The sequence below is a fragment of the Suncus etruscus genome, chromosome 1, assembly GCF_024139225.1.
Source record: "Suncus etruscus isolate mSunEtr1 chromosome 1, mSunEtr1.pri.cur, whole genome shotgun sequence".
Taxonomy (NCBI): domain Eukaryota; kingdom Metazoa; phylum Chordata; class Mammalia; order Eulipotyphla; family Soricidae; genus Suncus; species Suncus etruscus.
In genome coordinates this window covers 87,033,871-87,056,246 of record NC_064848.1, presented here as the reverse complement: position 1 = coordinate 87,056,246, position 22,376 = coordinate 87,033,871, and the positions used below count along the sequence as shown (strand labels likewise).

The 22,376-nt window shown below is 34.8% G+C and overlaps 1 protein-coding gene across 1 annotated transcript; it reads right to left on the bottom strand.

Moving 5' to 3' along the window:
* Window positions 1-17,996: 17,996 nt before the first annotated feature.
* On the bottom strand, window positions 17,997-22,167 carry GNG11 (G protein subunit gamma 11). Its single transcript, XM_049785128.1, has 2 exons — window positions 21,975-22,167; window positions 17,997-18,416 (listed from the first exon to the last, which is right to left on the bottom strand). The coding sequence occupies exons 1-2, from the start codon at window positions 22,068-22,070 to the stop codon at window positions 18,291-18,293; spliced, it is 222 nt and encodes a 73-aa protein (XP_049641085.1). The 5' UTR covers window positions 22,071-22,167; the 3' UTR covers window positions 17,997-18,290.
* Between the last annotated feature and the right edge of the window lie 209 nt (window positions 22,168-22,376).

The following is a 22,376-nucleotide window of genomic DNA, read 5'->3' as shown; positions in this document are numbered from 1 at the left end:
CATGTCTAGTCAGTGATGGTTAAGAGTGGTCAGTAAGTCAGGGAAGTGGGCAGACAGTGGTTAGTGGTGTCATTCATTTCAAAATCTCTATTAATGAACCAATGTTAGTTCAAATATTGGAGAATGGAACAAAAGATATGGAGAAAGGGTGAAGAGGAGCGAGGGGAAAAAGTAAACCATAGATAGAAATTTAAAAAAAAATTAAGGATAAATTCAAAAGGTCCATAATTTCACTATGAATATTCTGCTACAAATATAAATACTGACATTTATCTCAAGTATGATGAACTTTTGACTAATTGCTGAAATTGATTTCTCTATTAAAAAGCTGCATTTCTAGCTTCCATACTCATGTTATAAAAATCCTCTTATTATGTAGTGCATTGTTCATGCGAAGCTGTTTTTAAAGGAAACAGTTTTGTCTTGATAAATATCAGGAAACTACCAGATGTTTCCTACTGTCAGAGCCAAGCTAGTCAATAGTATGATCATGCTTCCACTGACATCATCAGTGAAAATATATACCATCTACAGCTTCCCCTACAACTCAGAATGACACACAGTAAAGTGCATTATTTTAATAGGTTGAAACAAAGCAAAAATAAATAACATTTTTGTTTCATCTTACCTTTCTGAGCTAAAAAATATAGTAATCAGAATAAGATTCTTAGGTCAAAAAAGGATCTTTTTCAATTTTATCCCACACTTCTATAAATAGAATTTAAATTTTTCTTCTAAAAATGGAGAACTATTTAAGAGATTAGAGAGAGAAAATTTTATTGGTGTTGTTTATGAATGCACATTGAGGAAGTATAGTTGCTAAGCATATTTCTTAGATGAAATACTCAAAAGTATTTTGTGGTGTGTGGTGCGCTTGTATAGCTGGCATTCTCATCTCAGAATCACTAATAAAAGGAGTAAAGACTGAGTTTTGTGGTAATTGGAATACAGAATAGTTGAGCAGAATTGATCAAGGTTTACTTGATCAACAGTCCTTAGGTAGATATATGTAGAAGAGTGGGAGAAAAAAGATGACACAGTAAATTCTAGAGTGAAATCTTAAAGAGAAACAGTAATTTGCTCTTACATCTGTAATGGGGCAAAAATAGAACATTGTGTGTTTCTGAAGTAAAGTTTATTATTCATCCACAATGAGATTCTACCTGGAGAGGGGTAAAAAGAAAAGTTTGAAAAGAATGTATCCTTGATTATCTTTGTAAAGAGTCTGGGAAGATTTAACGCTTCATTTTTAGAAAAGCCCTGCAAATTTTGATGGGGAAAGATTTTGAGGTCTATGGAGAATTAAAGGATATTGAGCGGAAAAACAACTTTCACTGGAAGACATAGAAGACTGAAATGTCCTGGAAACAGATACAATTTGAGAATATATCACAAGAGAAATGATCAATTTATGTTGGAGAAACTGATATAGAATATCAATATTTTATACTCTCAAATTATACATGATTAATAGTATTCAAAATGCACCCCTCTTTTTTACCTGTAGACTGACATTTTTCTGGATCAGGCTTACTTTATTTATTTATTTATATTTTTGGAGGGTCACACCTGGCAGTGCTCAGTGGTTAACTCCTGGCTCTGTGCTCAAAAAGTCGCTCCTGGCAAGCTTGGGGGACCATATGGGATGCCGGGATTCAAAAAACTGTCTGTCCTGGGTTGGCCTCCTGCAAGGCAAATGCCCTACCACTGTGCTATCTCTTGGGCCCCAAGGCTTACTTTATTTTGGGAATGCATCCATCTGACTAATCTCAATTTTATGACACTAGGTTTCACTGTGTCTACCTATAAAAGTACAATTGATAATACTTGGTACAAAAGTGATTATAGGAGAAGCAATAAACCAATTTATACAAGTAGTTTTGTGGGAAGAAAGGGATTTTTGTTCCCCCAATCTGAATGAAGAAGAATCTTTTGGGATATAAACCATGTTAACAAAGTTGTGTTGCAAAGAAGAGACCAAAACTTCAAAGGTATGTTTTCAGGGTTGCAGAGATAATATAGCTGGTAAGGCATTTGTCTTCCATGTGGCTGACATGGATTGGATCCCTAGATCCTATATGGTACCTTGAGCCTACTAGAAATTGATCCCTGAGTACAGAGACAAAAATAAGCTCTAGTTATATCAGGCTGGACCACCCAAAAAAATTAAAAGAGAGAGAAAATATGAAAGTTAGGGGCTTAAAAGCACTAAAGCATAGTGGACTTTGTTAACAGTTAAGTGGAATTTGGAGTTGAACTGAGCTGAAAATTTAGGATAGGACAAGGAAGTGTGGAAGGAGAACTAGATGGTGTGGATTGAAGAGAAGGATGACAGAAAGTCTGCCATGGACTGAATTGTTCTACTTGAGGATGTTTCCTCTTTCAGGACATAACTGACTCTTTACATAAGGCAGTAATATTATTTGTTATATATATATATGTATATATATATATGCCTTGGGTATAATATAGTTTTAGAGAAATGAGATCTAGAAGTGAGAAGAGTTTCAGGAAATGAAATGGAAGTGAGGAGGAGGGATGAGTTGGGTAAAAATTCTCAACATGACCCTGAGAAAGATAAGTTTTTAGGAAAGCATCAACATGTGTTTGACATCCCACAGGCCATTCAAAAGTAAAGCTATGCAGTGAGTTTTTTTCAGACTCATAAAGAAAATTATAAAAATTAACTGACTTTGAAGTGATAGTAATACAATGTTAAAATGACTAACTGATCCAGGCTAGGTTGCAACAAATAAAAAAAACAGAACATGAGAGACATTACAAAAATATAAAAAAGAGTATAAAAAATGATGTGGAAAAGCGTAGTATCTACATAGGAGAAAGGAAGAAACTAAGGCATAAATAATACATTTACATAAGAAGAAAGTATTTTAAGATATGTCAGTAATTGCAGAGGTAAAGAGGATAAGGAAATTAGGTAGAAATTGCAATGATGAAGCCAAAAATTCTCATATTCACATATATATGCAATTACATAATTTATCATAAAGCAGGAGGCAGTTATCAACTTTCTATGTTCTGCTTGAGATGCTGCTCCCCCACTTAAAGAGGGTCCAAGTCCAGTCCTGAGAGCCTTTGACCTTTTGGCTCAAATGTTTGAGGGGAAAAGCCATGGTTTAATTAAATCATCTACGCACACTAAGATTGGATACTTGACAATTTACTGGGCTTAGAATAAGAAGAGAAGGAAAATAAAGTGCATTAGTAATCAGCCTGTGAGAGGATGTGGGAATTAAACAAGGAAATGACCTCCAACTCTTTATACTTTTTTCTACTCAGAGGATCCTCTAACAAAAACTCTCCTATTCATTTTTAATTCCCCTCACTCTGCAGTTTTTAAGATAATTTTTATGATGTAGGATTTAGGACATGTGGGACAAACTGAATTTGGAAGAAATACATGAAAATACCTCATTAGTTAAGTGGGAAATTAAAATTAAAAGAAGAATATTATATTTTAGATAGCTTCAAAAGGAATGAAGGAAGCCCAAATACTTGGTAAATGTTTTCATTGGTGGTATAGTGTTGAGCATAGCTGCCTTCCAAATTTTGTGATAGTAAAAACATGTATATATCATAAAACTACATAAATACCCCCAAGTTTAGAAAGTAAACAAACTTTGTAACTAGGAACCTAATCCAACACTAAATATTATTGGTACTCCAATAATTTTCTGTTCCCTTTCTAATTGTTCCCTTTCTAATTGTATATATGTCTGAGAATGATTACTATTTTCATTCTAGAACCATAGATTAATCTTGCCCTTAAAGTTTACCTTAATTTTGCTTATCTTTTAACACTTTCTGGGCATAATTTAAGATAAAAAATTATTGGCATAATGAATCTAATAAAATACTAACAAAAATACTGGTACTTGACTATTTTAAAGTGCATAGTACTGTAATGATATAATGGTACATACAAGACTAATATTCTAATCACTTCAACTAAGGAAATTGAATCATTCTAAGTGGTAAGAATTAAAAGGTTACTACCCCAAAATTGTCAGGAGATTGTGGTATGGATTGAATGAGCTTCTAAACTTAGTCTGTTATTATTTTGAGGCTTTCAGAAAAGAAGAAGCTTAGCAGTTGACTGAATTCAAGGAGAAAAGATGAAAAAAATCAAGTAGCATAAACTTCAAATCTTGACAAGTGAAGGCAGTAAAGTGGTAGTCAGGATATGGAAGTAAGAGTGGAACACTCCTCAGTTCAAGAAGAAAAATTGGAGGAAGTAACCTCTGACTTAGTAGCAATCCAAGAATATCTTGTGATTGCTGATTGTGATAACAGGGAGAGTTAATGGAAGGAAAAATTTAGGAAAAAATGTCAGTTTAGAAGGTAGAAAGAGTAAAGTGATGATATCCTATGCCCTAAGTTCTCAATACAGTGAAACAGGAACATGGTCGAAATTAAAGACCCATAGTAATACTTTTCATATAGATAAGCTCCTTCTTAATGTCAAGAATTTCAAATATCTTTGCTTCATTAAAACTTTGACATGAAAATGGTAGATATTTTAATAATGAAGCCAGGTTAGATAGGAACACTTAGCATTTTAAGTTAATTTCAGGTTACTTATCTGAAACTTACTTAGATACCCACATGTATCTTTTTGTTTGTTTGGGGCCTGATAATGTTCAGATGTTACTCCTTGTTCTACACTCAGAAATTATCTTGGAGAAACTTGGGATACAGGATAATAGGAATTGAACCAGGATTGACTGTGTGCAAGGCAAGTGCCCTAATCTATGTACTATCTCTCCAGCTCTTAAGTAAGAGTGACTTAAGTAAGAAGTATATTTTGAATAATTAATATGCCAATTGAGTAAACAGAGTAAAAGACAATTTGTAGTAGGGGAAAGCATTGGACTTGGACTTAAAATAATTAATCCTGACTAGTATATGTTCTTGGAAAATCCCATTACCCCTGTTATTTAACATTTTTAAATAAAACCCAAAATAAATCAAATAAAAACCCAAAGATAATAAATAAAAATAGAAATCAAGGGGTGTGGCACAGAGATTGAATAGCAGGTAAGGCACTTACCTTACCAATGAGTTCAATACCCAGCCCTGCATATGGTTCCCTGAGTACAGAGACAATAGTTAGCCTAAGTGTAGCTGAATGTATCCCAAGCACTGGGGTATGAATTATATTGACTACTTCTCAAGATCAAATAAAATAATGTGTTATGCACAGAAAACATCAAAATTCCATTCAAATACAAATCATTAATAATTATGTGCTAATGTAGTTCTTGCTGATTTAAAAATCATCACCAAGAATCCATCTTTTTCAAGAATATTAAAAATGAGAAAACTAGGGAAACATTTTTCTTTTTCTTAAACATATAAATAGATCTCTTTATATCTGTAATCAAGAAGGGAAAAACAAAATATATTAAATAAACTTTAAGGAGATAAAATGAATTTTTAAAAGATTTACATTAGAAGCTTTTAATACTGTAATTATACCATCAGAACACTCTCTTATTTGGGGAATTTTCCAAAAAAAATGCTCAAGAAACATGGTGGCCACTCCCAAGGATGTTTTTCTTGATATTGAAGACCAAGGACTTGGTGATGCTTGCCCTTGCAATGCAGGGGACTACCAGGCCTATACCTGGTATAGGTATATGTTTGTGCTCCAGAGCTACACCTAAAGGAATTTGATGCCATGAAGTGACAAAGACCTACACAATCAAAGCATGTGCACCTGACAAAAGTCTCATTTTCAGCCTAGAACAGTCCCCTGAGTTGAGATTTAAGCACATTACTAACAGAAATTATATAGTGCTCTGTTTGCTTTACTTTCTAATCTCATCTAATTAATTTCATATTCTATGTTTCTCTACTCTAAATGTCAGAGGTATCCAACATCACCAGTGGAATTAATAATTCTTTAAATTTCTTTTATCTAAAAGATAAAAAGAAAATACTAGGTTTTGTTGGGAACTAAGGGGATGAGGAAGCTGGCTGAGTGGATAGGGAAAACATTATTTACATAGGCTCTTTCTAGGGGTCTATTCTCTAATACCTGGGAGGTCAGGCTGAGATGGAGATGTTACAGGACCATTTTTCTCAGTGGTGGTTCACATAATTTGGAGATAACATTCTGATCATCAGGTGAATGTTTTCTGTCCACTCAGTAAAAGAATAGAAAGGGACAGTGAGAGTGAGAGAGACAGGGGGTGAAAAAAGGAAATAAAAAGATGCATAAAAAGAAAACCAACATGTCAACAACAATGGAGAAAACCAAAAAGATACAGAGTATTCTAACCCATTTCACTATATATTTTATCCTCATCCATTATTTCAACACTTACTTGAGGATTCAGATATATTCCATGTACTAAAGGGAATAATAAACATATGCACAATGCAGTTTTTTTTATTTATGCAATATATCAATTAACTTGGTAGTATCAACTGACATTAAAATCAGCTTCTCTGAGCGCTGGTGCAACAGTAGGGAGTTTGACTTTCATGCAGCTGACCTAGGACGGTCCATGGTCCCCCAAGGCAGGAGCGATTTCTGAGCGTATAGCCAGGAGTAATCCCTGAGCATCACTGGATGTGGCCCCAAAACAATAAATAAATAAATAAATAAATAAATAAATAAATAAATAAATAAATCAGTTCCTCTGTAAAGAATGGAATATATATATGAGGAAATAATATTAATAAATTAGAAAAGAAAAATGGAACTAGGCTTTTTGACTTTGGCTTCATCATTAAAAATCTGGATTATGAAGGAAGTTTCTATAAAAATAATATAACAGTAATACATTTCTTAAAGTGTTCTTGTGAGGATAAAAGTTGATGTTCAGAAATATAACACAAAATATAACAAAATATAGAAATATAGCACAAAGTCTGGTAAGTTAAATGAATATTAGCAAGCAGTAGGAATGGGCACATAAATATAAATAATATCTTCAACAAGAGAACTCCAACAAGAATACTACTCTATATGAGTAGTATATTTAACACTAATATAGCACTTTATGAATTCTACTGGACCCTGGTTTCTTTATGTTGCATTGGGAGTTAAGTCCACAAAACCTCAAACACATCTGATAACAATTACAAGCTCAGAAGTATTCAACAATATCAGTGGAATTAATAATTCCTTAAAAGAACAATTAAAATTTATTTCAGTTAAAAGGTACAGATTAAAAACAGACAAAGGAAGAGACATATACCAAGGTTAGAGTTACCTTCTTCCAATAGAGTTGAGAACACTAATCTCTTAGACATTATAGTGGTCCATATATATATATATATACATACATACATACATATATATTTTTTATTTGAACACCTTGATTACATACATGATTGTGTTTGGGTTTCAGTATGTAAAGAACACCTCCCATCACCAGTACAACATTCCCATCACCAATGTCCCACATCTCCCTCCTCCCTACCCGACCCCCGCCTGTACTCTAAACAGGCTCTCCATTTCCCTCATACATTCTCAATATTAGGACAGTTCAAAATGTAGTTATTTCTCTAACTAAACTCATCACTCTTTGTGGTGAGCTTCCTGAGGTGAGCTGGAACTTCCAGCTCTTTTCTCTTTTGTGTCTGAAAATTATTATTGCAAGAATGCCTTTCATTTTTCTTAAAACCCATAGATGAGTGAGACCATTCTGCGTTTTTCTCTCTCTCTCTCTCTCTCTCTGACTTATTTCACTCAGCATAATAGATTCCGTGTACATCCATATATAGGAAAATTTCATGACTTCATCTCTCCTGACAGCTGCATAATATGTTTATATGTCTGCATAGGATATTGCAAATGTGGGAGCTCACCAAAGCTTTTATTTTCACTATTTTATTGTTGTTCTATAGTCAGCTGTCCACATGACTGACTACAAGTCTATAAAACAATCATATGACAGACTCCAGGAATGATCCTGATCCCTGATCACAGAGCCACTATAAACTCTGAGCATAACCAAGTATGGCTCAAACACACTTATACACATACACATATATATACACACAACACACACAATAAAATACACAAAAAGAGTTTATAGCACAGAGCACAGAATGCAAAAAATCCCCAATAAAAAAGAAACAATTATCAAGTAGGACATTCAAAAAACTAAGGAGTTAAGATATACAAAAAAAAAAAAAACCACCTTTCTTTGAACAAACTTAAATTCTTTACTTTTTTTTTTCATTTTTGGGCCACACCCAGTAAATCTCAGGGTTTACTCCAGGCTATGCAATCAGAAATCGCTCCTGGCTTGGGGAACCATATGGGACGCCGGGTCCTGGGTCAGCCGCCTGTAAGGCAAACACCCTACTGCTGAGCCATCGCTCCAGCCCCATACATTCTTTACTATTGATACAATATTAAATTCTAGATTTCTCACTCCAATATACTAGAGTATCAACCCTCATAAAAAATTTTTATGTTCAGAATCTGCCAAAAGAAATAAATTTTATGCCAAATTAAGCACTCATTTAACAATGCAAATACTTATCATTTACTAATTTTCAGATAAATACAAGAGTGTTTAGCTGATGCTAATGATAAATTTAGGCCAAGTAAGAGTAAGAGTTACTGTAAGGACTGAAATGTAATTAAGACTAGTCTAGTGTTAGAGTCAGGGTGTTGATTAGTTAAGGAACAGGTCTAGTTAGTTTTAAAGTTTGAAAAGAAAGGTAAATATAGGGTGTTTTTTAACAAGTATGTTTTGACTGAGGCTTGGAAAAGGGTTACTTCCTATAAGGATGTGGATTTAGGTACAGATATGGTTAAGTTTAAAGTTAAAATTGAAAGGTATATTCAAGTGAAGCTAACCTGTAAGTTTTGGCCTAGTCTGAGTGTATGGGTTACTATAAGGTTTGGAATAAATAAGAATTCTGCTAGGGATAGATTAAAAGTGTTGGTAGAGATAGGATAGAGGTTTGGTTAGGTTTAAAGTTTAAAACTAAAGTTAAATATAGAGTAATTATTCAATTGAGACTGACTTAGAAATTTAGGTCTAGAGTTGGGTACAGTTAGTAAAAGAATGTGAATTGAGTTTGGGCTTTAGGATTTTGGGTTTTCTTACATTTAGAGAACAGTAGTGTTCAGGTTTAAAGCTGAAAAATGGAAGTTAAAAATAGGGTAATTTTTGGAGCCAGAGTGATGGTGCAGCGGTAGGGCATCTTGCACACAGTTGTCCCAGGATGGACCACGGTTTGATTCTCCGGTGTCCCATATGGTCCCTCAAGCCAGGGTCAATTTCTGAGCACATATCCAGGAGTAACACCTGAGCATCACTGGGTGTGACCCAAAAATTCAAAAAAAAAATTGGGTGATTTTTAGATTTTGCTCATCTGTAAATTTAGTCTCATGCTAGGTAAATGTCAATTTAGGTATATCAATTAGATTAGGGATTGGAATAGCATTAGGGTGTTATTTGAGTTAGGTAATAGGATTGTTCACATTTTAAGCTCAAAATAAAAGTTAAATATAGGACTATGTTTTTAATTGAGGCTGTCAGATAATTTAATATAGGATGTGGTAAACATTGTTAAAAGTTGAATTCGATTAGTTTTGGGATAGAGTTAGGGTTAGGTGCTGGTAGAATTAGGATATAAATTTAGTTAGGTTTAAAGTTTAAATGCAAAGTTAAATATAGAAAGATTATTCAATTGAGGCTAACAGGTACATTTATGCAAAGTCTGGTGTAAGGTTTACTATGAGGATTGGATTAGAGTACGGTTGGACAAGATTTATAGTTAGGATCTTGTTAGAATGAGGGAACAGTCTTGTTTAAGTTTTAAACTTGCCTTTGCCTTGCATGCGGAAGCGTTTGCCTTGCATGTGGAAGTTCGCTGGTTCGAATCCAGACATCCTATGGCATGGAGATAAGGTGTTTGCCTTACATGCAGAAGGGTGGTGGTTCGAATCCCAGCATCCCATATGGTCCCTCGAGCTTGCCGGGGGCGATTTCTGAGTGTAGAGCCAGGAGTGGCCCCTGAGTGCTGCCGGGTGTGACCCAAAAACAAACAAACAAGCAAACAAAAAAAAACAAAATATTGGTTTCAAAGACTTTTTTTTAATCAGAGACAACATAAATGTTTTCAATTATTTATAGCTTCCTTCTACTTTTATTATAGAACTTTTATAAAGGCCATGTTGGTCTGTCAAGTGTTTACTCGATAAATAAGAGTTCTCTAAATTTAATACTTTATAAACTCATTTCTATCACTTAAACTACTGTTCTTTTACCAAGAAATGTTTTGAGAAATAAAGGTAGAAAATGTTCTCTTCTCATGCTCAAAATTACTTGTTATCTCTTATTTTCTCAAACACTTAATCTACTTACACACCTTACATAAAATTGGTTTAATTAAATGGACTTGATAAATGTCAGTACCATTTATTTTGACTGCTACTTCCTTAAATAGAGGAAATTGTTTATTGAGTGTCATGTTTATTCTGCCTTTAGTCCATTTGTCAAAATAGAAAAAAATTAAATAAAATTTAATCACATTTCTATACCAAATTCAAAAGCATCAATAATATTAGTAAGTAATTGTAACTTTATTGCCTTATATATTTTTCTTACGTCTTTTTTTCATTCTTTTTTTTTTTTGTTTTGTTTCGGTTTTTGGTTTTTGGGCCACACCCGGCGTTGCTCAGGGGTTACTCCTGGCTGTCTGCTCAGAAATAGCTCCTGGCAGGCTCGGGGGACCATATGGGACACCGGGATTCGAACCAACCACCTTTGGTCCTGGATCAGCTGCTTGCAAGGCAAACGCTGCTGTGCTATCTCTCCGGGCCCTTTTTTTTCATTCTTAAATAGCATTTATTATCATTGCAAAGAAGTCTTTTTTCATGAGAAGTTTTCAAGTTCATTTAAAGATATACTGTTTATAGTTTTGAAACAAATTTCACCTAATTGTTATATATGTCTGACTACAACTTTTAATTCAGCAGTTAACAATATTAACAATGGTTGCCACTTACCTTTATTTCAACTTGTACCTACAGAGGGTGAAAAAGAAAATGGCAAGGGCTCACTAAAAAGAAGCCTAGAAAAAATAAAATTCCTGCTGCAGTTCTGGTCAACTGTAGTCTGTGAATGTAGTAAAAATGTTCACATGGGGACTAGTAACACAGTTGGTTTTTTGTTTTAATGATGTGAAAGTCTTTAAGGTTTTCTGTGACTATGTAAATAAAATCACCTGATAGGCCAATTTTATTTGATTTTTCAAAGATGTATCAAAAAGTGATAAAAAGGCAAGTGTTGATATTTGAAACTGAAGCACATGTATGTCAATGTTTTAATGCTCCTCATTAACTTTAGTCTGAAAAACATTGGAAGTGGGGTTGTATGGGCAACACCAGGCCCTGCTCAGAAATCAGTCTTGGTGGTGCTTCGTGGACCATTTGCAGCAAAGGATATCAAACTGGTTGGCTGTTAGGTATGAAGAAATACTTAACTTTCACCTGGAACTATTCTTAAAAATATAGTGAACTACCCAATTTTATCAAAACCTTTAGATTGTATTTTCAAATTATTGTAGGGACCAGAGAGATAATACAGGAAGTAGGTGTTTGCTTACTGTGGCCAATTCTAGTTTATTCCTTAGTACTATATATGGTCCTATATTCCAGCCCTATGGAATAAAGTGATGAATTCGACAAGTCTTTATCATATTAAAATCAAGGAAATTAAAAATAGGAATCAGTAAAATATATGTATAATTACATAAGTCAACATTTAAATAATTAAATTTAAATGTTAATAAACATAAATATAAGTGAACGTAAATATGATTAATAAATATTATATTAGGAAAATCAGAACGTACATTAAAATATTTTAATTCAATGTTAATGATAATCTGATGATGATAGTGATGATGATAACTTACACATATGAAATGCTTAATCTTACTTGCTCAATACTTGAGTAAGTTTTTTTGCATAGTTTATCTTATTTATACAATTAACTTATATGTTGAATAAATAATTTTCAGTTAGTGAAACTTTCAAAATAGGACTTGGTTAAACATTTTGAAATAATCTCTATAGAAACCAATTCACAGTGTAAAGAGAATATCAATTCAACATTGTTCTAAAGTGATTTGTTATAGTCATATACTATAACCTCAAAAAATCTGTGATTTTTATATTGTTTGTTTTAGTTGTTTATATTTGTTGGCACTTAGATGATTTTCCATAATCATAATCTAATGCAATTTATTTTATCTACTTATTCTCAGAACTAAAAAAACTCCCATTAATGTCACAATGGCATTTATCGGTATTTGAACTAATTATTGGAGGTAGAATTGTAAAGTACTTTCAAAAAATGTTTTTGGTCTTTGGGCCACATCTTGCAGGGGTTATTCCTGGCACTGCACTCAGAAATCACTCCTGATAGGCTTGGGGGACTATATTGAATGCCAGGGATCAAACCTGGGTCTATCCCAACTTGGCAGCTTGCAAGGCAAATACCCTCCCACTGTGCTATAACTTTAAAATTTAAAAAATTTATTTTAAGGACTGCGATTTACAAAATCATTGACAGTTGAGTTCTTCCCTTCTTCCCTCCTTCCTTCCTTTCTTCATCCTTCTTATTTCCTTCATTCCTTTCCTTCTTCCTTCCTTCCTCCCTCCCTTTCTTCCTTTCTTCCTTCCTTTCTTCCTGCTTTCCTTCCTTCCTGCCTGCCTGCCTTCCTGCCTGCTTTTCTTTCTTCCTTCTTGCCTTCCTTCCACAACTAGCTGTGCTCATGACTTCCTCCTAACTCTGTGCTTAATGATCATTGCTGGCTGTGCTATGGGACTTTATGCTGTTCAAGGATCAAGCCACAGTGGTCAAGTCAAGTATCTGCTGTATTGTCTCTCCAGACCCAAATTTTACTCTTTAAAAGAAAATGTATCACGAGTTTAAAATGTTAAAATAGTGATAAACTATCATGTATAATAAAGAAAACCTGACATTTTTTTTAAGTTTATTTTATTAAAACAATTGTGAGCTACACAGTCCTTCATAGTTTAATTTCAGATATACAGTGAGTCAGGGCCATTCCCACCACCAGTGTCAAACTTCATCCACCAATTAACCTAGAGTGCATCCTATACCACTACCCATTGCCCCCAGTCTGCCAGAATAATAGGCCTCTTTAAGTTTAGAGTGTTAAAGTTTAGGTCCCTTAATTCTATTATCATTGACTTTGGTTTGGATATTTAGTTAAGTCCTTATTTATTTCCCCTCTAATACATTCGCGACCACTTGGCCCCCACCCCCAGCCTTTCTTTATTCCTTTCTTCTGAGTTTTATAGAAAAATGCAGGAATATGTGGTAAAATAAAGTAATTAGTGTCCCAAATTTCTATGAAAAAAGGCAGAATCCCCAATTTAAAAAATAAGAGATTAAAAAATACAATAAATAAAAAAGGTGTGTGTAGCTAAGAAAACTTAATATTTTTACCTAATATAATTGATTGAGTATACTTTATTGTTGGATAGAAATAGATTTCAGTTTACATCGAACATATAACAACTTTTTTTTTTTTTTTTGGTTTTTGGTTCACACCCGGCTGTACTCAGGGGTTACTCCTGGCTCTACACTCAGAAATTGCTCCTGGCAGACTGGGGAGACCATATGGGATGCCGAGATTCAAGCCAATGACTTTCTGCATGAAAGGCAAAAGCCTTACCTCCATGCTATCTCTCCGGCCCCATAACAACTCTTAAAATACTAAGAATGGGGGGCCGGAGAGATAGCATGGAGGTAAGGCGTTTGCCTTTCATGCAGAAGGTCATCAGTTCGAATCCCGGCGTCCCATATGGTCCCCCGTGCCTGCCAGGAGCAATTTCTGAGCATGGAGCCAGGAATAACCCCTGAGCACTGCCGGGTGTGACCCAAAAACCACAAAAAAAAAATACTAAGAATGGGGTGTGTAGGTACATCCTATCTCTAACAAGGTTAATTTTTTAAATTAAAACCTGCTTCCAAACATATAGCTTAATCACAAAATAATTGCACAACTAAATACCTGGATTATATTGGATATCTGTTTTAAAATCTATTTAACTAAGGCTACTTTATATGTATATTAACACTTAATATGCATTATGTATTATGTTATATATTAAATTATACACTAACTTTTAATACATAGTTACCATAGTTTTAATTTTCTTCCTTTCCTAATACAAGCTAATATGATTTTAGCTATTGAACACATGAAAAGCAAAGGGGCTTAATACAGTTCTATGTGTTGTTGTTCAACAGTGAAAAATGACAATAATTTGATTTAGTAGCTTAACTCTTCACAAGATTGAATGATTATTATGGAAAAGGAAAAGTGGGATAATTATTTATAATGTTGAGAAACATAAAAAGTATGAGCTAGGACTTGGAAGTGAACAAGAATGGATAGCTTCACACATCTAACTGAAATCTGAGGCATGGTTTTGTAATACATAACTCTCAGTATGTTAGAGGATACATGTATCAGTTTGACTGGCTCCCCAGGAAGAAATCAGATGATTTGGTTTTTCATGCCTATAAGCAGAGTGGTATTTGCTTTCTTAACCATCAGAATAAACTTTTATGACTTAAAAGAGATAAAACATTTCTCTTATATAAAAGTTTACAAGCATAAAGATGCTAAAATGCATGCCAAGCTAAATGTTAAATGACTAATTGTAGCAAAACATCCCAAATACTAATTGCTATATGAAAAATAGTTAAGGGTTCTGATGATTATAATCTTTTTTTGTTTTGTTTTATTTTTTTCGGCCACACCCGTTTGGTGCTCAGGGGTTACTTCTGGCTAAGCACTCAGAAATTGCCCCTGGCTTGGGGGGACCATATGGGACACCGGGGATCAAACCACCGTCCTTCCTTGACTAGCGCTTACAAGGCAGACCTCTAGCGCTACCTCGCCGGCCCCCTGATGATTATATTCTTGATTCTTACCTTTCAAAAGATGTAGATAATGCTCTGGCTAAAATTACCCCCCATGAGAGTTGATAATCCTAACTGATGTTTGTCAACACTTGGAAAAAGATAGGAAACTTAATCAAATAGTTAACTGCTCTTGGTTTGTTGTAACCTCTTTCAAAAGCCTGTGCTGCCTGTTTCTTTGCAGAGATAAAAAAAAAAAAGCGGGGGGGGGGTGTTGGACTGGGAATGCTAATAGACTGTACTAAGGCCATTGCCATATCTCCTAGGTACCTTTCTGGCTTAATAAGAAACACAAGTTCAAATGTGGGTCTTAGCATATTACAGTTTAAATTTAGGGTAAATTAATGACTAAGCTCATTTGAGCTGGGGTCAACATTAAAGAGTGTGCTTATCTTTCTTTAGGCTTAAATTTGAATTAATTTGTATACAAAAGACCAAAGGGGAGAAAAAATAAACATCAAAGAAAGCTCTTTTGGAGGCTAGAGCAATAGGACAGCCACAGGGCATTTGCCTTGCATGAAACCAACCCAGATTCTACCCCAATCCCACATGGTACCCTAAGCCTGCCAAGAGTGACTTGTGAGCACAGAACCAGGAGTAATCCTTGAACACTGCTGGCCAGGTGTGACCTTCCCACCCCACTCCCCAAAGAGATCTTTATTAAAAAAAAAGAGATCAGGGCTGCAGGTGCCTTCACAAAGAATGTGTATGTGTCATATACTAAGGAATATTTTTGAGATAAAAACTTTCATATAAAATCACTAGAGCAACTGTTTCTATTGTGAAGAGTAATTACGGCTGACCTGTGTTTGATCCCTGGTATCCCATATGGTCCCCAAGCCTACCAGAAGTAACTTCAGAGTTAGGAGTAATCCCTGAGCATGTTGCAAACACTTATCACTCATTGACAAGAGATATATAGGCCAAACTTAAAAAGGTTTCCTAGGTATCAGTAAGAAAAAAGAAATGAAACTAATTTTAAATATGGGCAAATGATGATCTGGTCCCTTTGGAGGGAAATAAAAGGAAACAAGAGTGTGGCTGCAGGAATGCTAACAGTTAGAATAGGTGCTGATTATAGTGTCTATGATAATGTCTTGGACCAGAAACCCAAAAGCTTTGTTTATTATTTTTTTGTTTTTCGGGCCACACCCATTTGATGCTCAGGGGTTACTCCTGGCTACGTGCTCAGAAATTGCCCCTGGCTTGGGGGGACCATATGGGAGTCTGGGGGAATTGAACCGTGGTCCTTTCCTTGGCTAGCACTTACAAGGCAGACACCTTACCTCTAGCGCCACCTCGCCGGTCCTGGAACCCAAAAGCTTTGTGTTAGCATTCCAGATCTCATCTCCTGGAATGCTCTTCATATCTGATCCCTATCCTGATACTGCCATATTTATATCATGCTATATTTTTGCTTGTTTTGTTTTGATATAATACATAGGAGTAAAGTCACAAAGTGTGTCAATTGTCCACTATGTCTTTCTCCTTTTGATTTGTTTTAGTTAGCAAGAAGAAACCCTCCAGCTGCATGTGTTTCAGAAAAAACAAACTTTCATCTTAAAGCTGAGTACCACTCCATTGTGTAAATTTGCATACATATTAGTAATCTTATATACTTATCATAACATTCTCCATTGTGTACATTTACCTATTTCTACTTCTACCCCCTCCTTCTATATAGTTTTATATGTCACATCTATTAATCTGTTATTAGGCACTTAGTGGCTTCCAGATTTTGGCTATGGTAAACAGTGCTGCAATGAACATATGTCCAGTATGTACATATTTCTTCAGATTAGTAAGGGTTTTGAGTACTTTAGGTATCCAGGAGTGGAAATACTGAAAGAGATGATAGTTTTTTATAGTTTGATAAATTTTCATACTTCTTTCTATAGAAGTGAACATGTTTATTTTCCTTGCTTTTTAGGTTTTAGTTATATCTCATTGTTTTATGAAATACTTATTTTAGTACATGTTTTCACTACTTGAAAAATCTGAATATGTTGCTTTATATGATAAAGGCAAAGACTAAAATTAGCTTACAATGTGATTCTGCAGAAACCATCAGTTGCTTTGTGACCAAGCAGTATGATCAGTGATATTAGGCTCCTTCTTTGGAACTACTTTTTATTTTTAATAGGTATGTATTTAATTATTCCTGTTATCACTATGTGCTATTTTGGTTTGTTGCTAATTTCTATAAATTGATAGCTTATTTGGGGTGTCTAGGAATACTTGTAATTTTTTCTACATAATTTGTGATTACTTATTCATTTTAAGCCATTTTGGTTTAAGGCTTCATATCAAAGCTATACTTTGGTTGAGAAAATAGTGTTTGTAATAAGAATCAAATAAAATTTATCTCTGAATTATGAAATCCATAATTGAACCAGTTCTATATTAGACTTTCCTGGTTTGTCACTATACTATTCTTGTTTAAATAATTGCAACAAGATTGACACTAAGGAACAGAGTGGAAAGAAAAGTTCCTATACATATATGTGTGGATTGAGAAAGTGGCACTTTCCTGGCAAACATGGTATAATAATTTTGTATTTTAAAAATGTATTTATATGTTTATACTCTTGTAAAGCTGTGTCACATCAAAAAAGTGAGGAATTCTTTCAGTTAGTTATTCAACTTTAATTTAAAGGAGTGTTAAGTCAGAATCTTGGGGGGGCACACCCAGTGGAACTCAGGGTTTACTCCTAGCTCTGTGCTCAGAAATAGCTTCTGGCAGGCTCAGGGACCATATGGGATGCCAGGGATCAAACCCGGGTCTGTCTCTGGTTGCTGTATGCAAGGCAAATGCCCTACTGTTGTGCTATCACTCTTGCACCTTAAGTCAGATTCTTAAATCAGAGCTCAGCATTAGAAATCTCCTGAGATGAAAAACACAGGGACCCGGATTGAAGACATGATCAGACAACCCAAAGTTTGGATATATGACCCACTGCAAAAGGTTATGAAAAGAAATAGAAAAATGAGTCCAAATGCCTACCCCTGCCAAAAATAAGAAGCTTGGTAATATTCATTCTCAGAGATAAAATTTTATTTGTTGCATAAAGCAGTATACCAGAAGAGGTGAGTCATTCAAAAGTAATGTCCTTTTTCCATAATTGTACTTTGGAAACATTCTCTCTTAAAATAGGTATGTAACTAACAAAGATGAGAAGCACACAGTTTTTAAACAGAACACTATGTTAGTGCTTAAGAAAGTATCTTTTACGTTTGCATTTCTCTTTAAAAGGCATGTCCATTTTACTTGGGAAATGAAAACAAACTAGTTCTTCCACTGAAGATGAGGTTTCTCTCCAGAGTTGTTTATGAAATAATGCAGCTGCCTTTTTCTTTAAAAGGATTCTTGTCTTCAGGAATTCCTTTAACCAATGGATCTTCCCCAGAACGCTCTTCAATGTAGTTCTTTATTTCTTCAGAACATTTAGACACCTTAAATATAGATAAAGATTATTTAAATTTTGTCACTACACTGTTGTAAAAATATAATTAGGAACAACTAGCATTTTATAAATGAAACAGTCTCAAATAAAATGAAATACTGCACAGAGCACAAAAACAGTACATAGGAAGGAGTGTTACAATTCTTGTAAAACAAATATCTATGGTTAGCATCTAGAAAGTTTGAAAGTCATTGTATTAAATAGATGACCTCCAACAATTTCTATCATTGTGTTTCGTATAACCCTTGTCTGCTAACCTACAATTTCTACTTGTCAACAACATTTTAGTGACTAAAACATTCCCTGACTTCATTTTCCAAGCTAAAGAACAGTTGCAGTAGTAGATAATTCCTGATTATCTTAGGATGTGTCTTACTGAGTCTTATATCCAGGTGTCATATTCTGTAAGTTCACCAAACTATAAGAGCAATGAGGAAAGTCTGATTTTGAAAAGTTAAATTTCTCAAAATGTCTCACTCTCCCTGCTCAAGTGTTCTTTTCAGCTGCATGAGAATGATGACAACTAAAAACAAAACAAAACAACAATAAAACCAAGAATAGCAGTATGTTTTATGAAGTGTATTAGACTTATCTGAGGTTTTTTGTGCTTATGCGATCAGTTTGCACATTTTTTGCAATGGAGAAAGCATTCAAAAATTCTCTCCTGAATATAAGTTGCATGTGTTTTTTTAAATAGGTAGAACACAAGGAGAAAGAAAGGATTAGTACCTTATTAAGGCCATGCTATTAGTAAGATATTTGAAATGAAAATTAGAGAAGTATAAGCATACTGGAGTGGAGAGCTTTTAAAATCAAGGAATGTTTTCACCTGGAACTAGAGAGAGAGAGTACAGAAGATGGGTCACTTGCCTTGGAAACAGACCTGCATTCAATCCCCAGCACCACATATAGTTCCTGGATACCTGCCAGGAGTGATCTTGGGATTGCAATTACCCTCTTAGCACCACTGGGGTGTGGACAAAAAAACACTCCCCCCTGCCCACAAAGCAGCATTTTTCCATGCACTCCCCCTGCCCACAAAGCAGAATTTTCAAATTTGCTTTATGATGATGACTAAAAGTGACTCACATATTCACTTATATATATACAGATATGTATGTATAAAACCCTAAATGTAGACAATTATTTGCAGGCAAGTGAAATTACTGTTGTGTTAATACAACATGAACAATTGTAAAACATAAATGAGAATTTCCATGGGTGACTTTGGTTTTAAACTAATTTTAAATAGAAATATAATGCTTTACATACTGGACCAAAAGATACTTTGACATTAGCATGAAAGCCACTTAAAATTTAAACCTAAGTGCCCCAACTGTAGATTAAACTGGCAAAGAAATAAACCAGATACTCAGGTAGCATATGCACTTCATTTTGTTCTTGTTAGTGTGTATATTTTAAGTGATTCTCAGAAGTTATAATGTAAGTACCTGGTAACTGTGGCCCCATAGAGATTTGTGTTCTCAGTTGTAACTATTCCTATAGATGGCACAAGAAATGTATAAACTATAAAAGTGAATAATTACTCCTCTTATGCAATTTCCTTTCAAGAAGAGGTCATTTGAGAAGCAATTAACTGGAACCAGAATTCAGCCTGTTTTTGTCTTAGATTTGGGTAGAAGCACAGCAGACCAGGCATTTTATCTACAAAACAGTAGATGAGGCATCAGGAAGAGTACCTGCCATCATTTGAGTACCTGCCCTACCATTATCTCTGTGGTCTTAAGTGAGGTTCTAGTTAATCTCCCTGGGATTCAGGTTTTTAATCCACAACAGCATGAGAGTTGAATAGTTTCTGTAAACCAGACTGGTCTAGAACTAATATTAGGACTTATATAACTCTCTCCTTTTCCCCTGTGGCTATCCTGGAAGTTTCCTCTTCTTCTGTCATGTATTTGGTGAGAGTTGGAAAACAAATGCAGTAGGGTGTGTCCTCAGAAGTGGATATGAGGATTAGGCACAGAGAAACTAAGAATAAATGATAATCTTAACAGTTTAGATTGTCATCTGAATTCAATCCCCTTTCCAATAATCTGTTTTGAAGTTTTAAGTAACTAGAAGACACTTGTTTTGGTGTTACTCTTCAATTTCAGCAGTGCCTCTTAAGACTAAGACATGCCAACTTTACATAGATAATGCTTGGCTTCAGTTTATGCTTATTATATAATCTCTAAGATAAATTTTGTAAAAACAAAAATCCAGGAGGTCAATACATGGTGGTCTTACCATCCACCAACAGGCTCCTTGAGGTATCAAGAAATAAGTGTATTCGTATGGATGTTAACTTTGTTTTTTTTTTTTGAATATGTATTTTTTAAGTTTGGGTAAGAAGAACTTTATATTCCAATATTTAGAAAAAGTAAGAACTTGAAGCAATAACTTAAATTTTAGAAACAATGTGTAAAGTACATATTTTGCTAATTACTCAAATAACTATATTTTGCATAAAATATACATATTTCGACTAATAACAGTTTTTATTAACAGATTAACCAGAACTACTGCAGGAAAGTAAGCGATTATATTTACCATATCTAATTTATTTCTATTATTTCTTTCTACAATTAAAAAGAGAAATATAATCAGTTTAAATTTTCTTGATAGGAATAAATAACTATTTCCCTTTTAAAAACATCTGTTCAGAAATATATCCCTTGCTTATAGATAAGTTCGTTTCCTAGTTGAGAAAATAAGGAAGGAAGCTCAGTGTTCTATTGTCAGAAATTCAAGTTAAAATGATAAAAACCTCCAACAAATTTCACTGGAGATTCTTGAAAATGGTCGTTTATGTTCTCACAGGATTTATAAACAACATCAACAGCCTCTAAAATTTTTAATCCTATTGACTAAAACATAATTTTACATCCAGTATAGTTATAGATAAACAAATACAGATTCTACGGTATTTGTTAACCTACATACTTATAAATTATACAATGGGAATTATAAAGAAATCTGATATATAAGCATATATTTAAAAAGAAATTGTGTTGCTCCCAAGTACCAATGAACTAACTGTTCAATTAATTCTTCTAGAGAAGCCTGGTAAAGTTCAAAATTGGGCAATTCTAAAGTCTAAAGACCTTAACGTATAAAGAATTTAAAAGTATGTAAAAATAAAAAAAAATCAGTAGTTTCTAAAAAAAGATCTTAATGTTTTGTTTGAAAAAGTAATCCTTGCGAATACCAGTTGGTTGCATTGTTTTCCATCCTGTAAAAGGTCAAGGGACCAAAGAAGCGTCTGACTTTGGGGTGGAATTTCTTGGCTGGTAGACCCCTCTCTCCTCCAACGACCCTCTAAACTCCTCAGAGTCAGGCTTTGAGGTTTAAATTATGCATTGGAACCTAGTTTTCTATTTTACCAGCTATGGTTTATAAGCACCCTAACTGGCAGTTCCAGGCCATCTCCAAATGCCTCCTAGCAGAGACGCTTCAAAAATACCCCACTAGTTTTACACCAGCAAGCCAGGAAAAGGCGTCCCTGCTTCATTTCAGTGAACACCACGTTCCGGGACAGCCATCCTACCTGCTGCCTCTGCAACTTCACTTCTTTGCGAAGTTGCTCAACTTCCATCTTCAGCTTTTCCTTCTCTGGCAAGTCTTCGATGTGAAGAGCAGGCATTCTTCAGAGTCCAGGGGGCAGCGCGCAGGACCTGGAGCAGCTGGAAGTGGAGCCAAGGACCGCGGCCCCAAAGAGCTGTGTCGCCTGCACTCCCCCCCGTTCCCGCAGGCTGGCGCGGGCTCAGCTGCGTCTGGAACTGTCTTCACACCAGCCCTCCCAGTACCCCAAGATCTCAAAACCGCGGATCCGTTTTTTAGGACCTCCCAATAGCCAGAAGGCCAGCCCAAAAGGCCTGAGTAAGGTTAAGATTTAGAGGCAGCCCCAGGACCCCGGATGCCTGGCTCTGCGGAGCTCCAGGAGGAAATG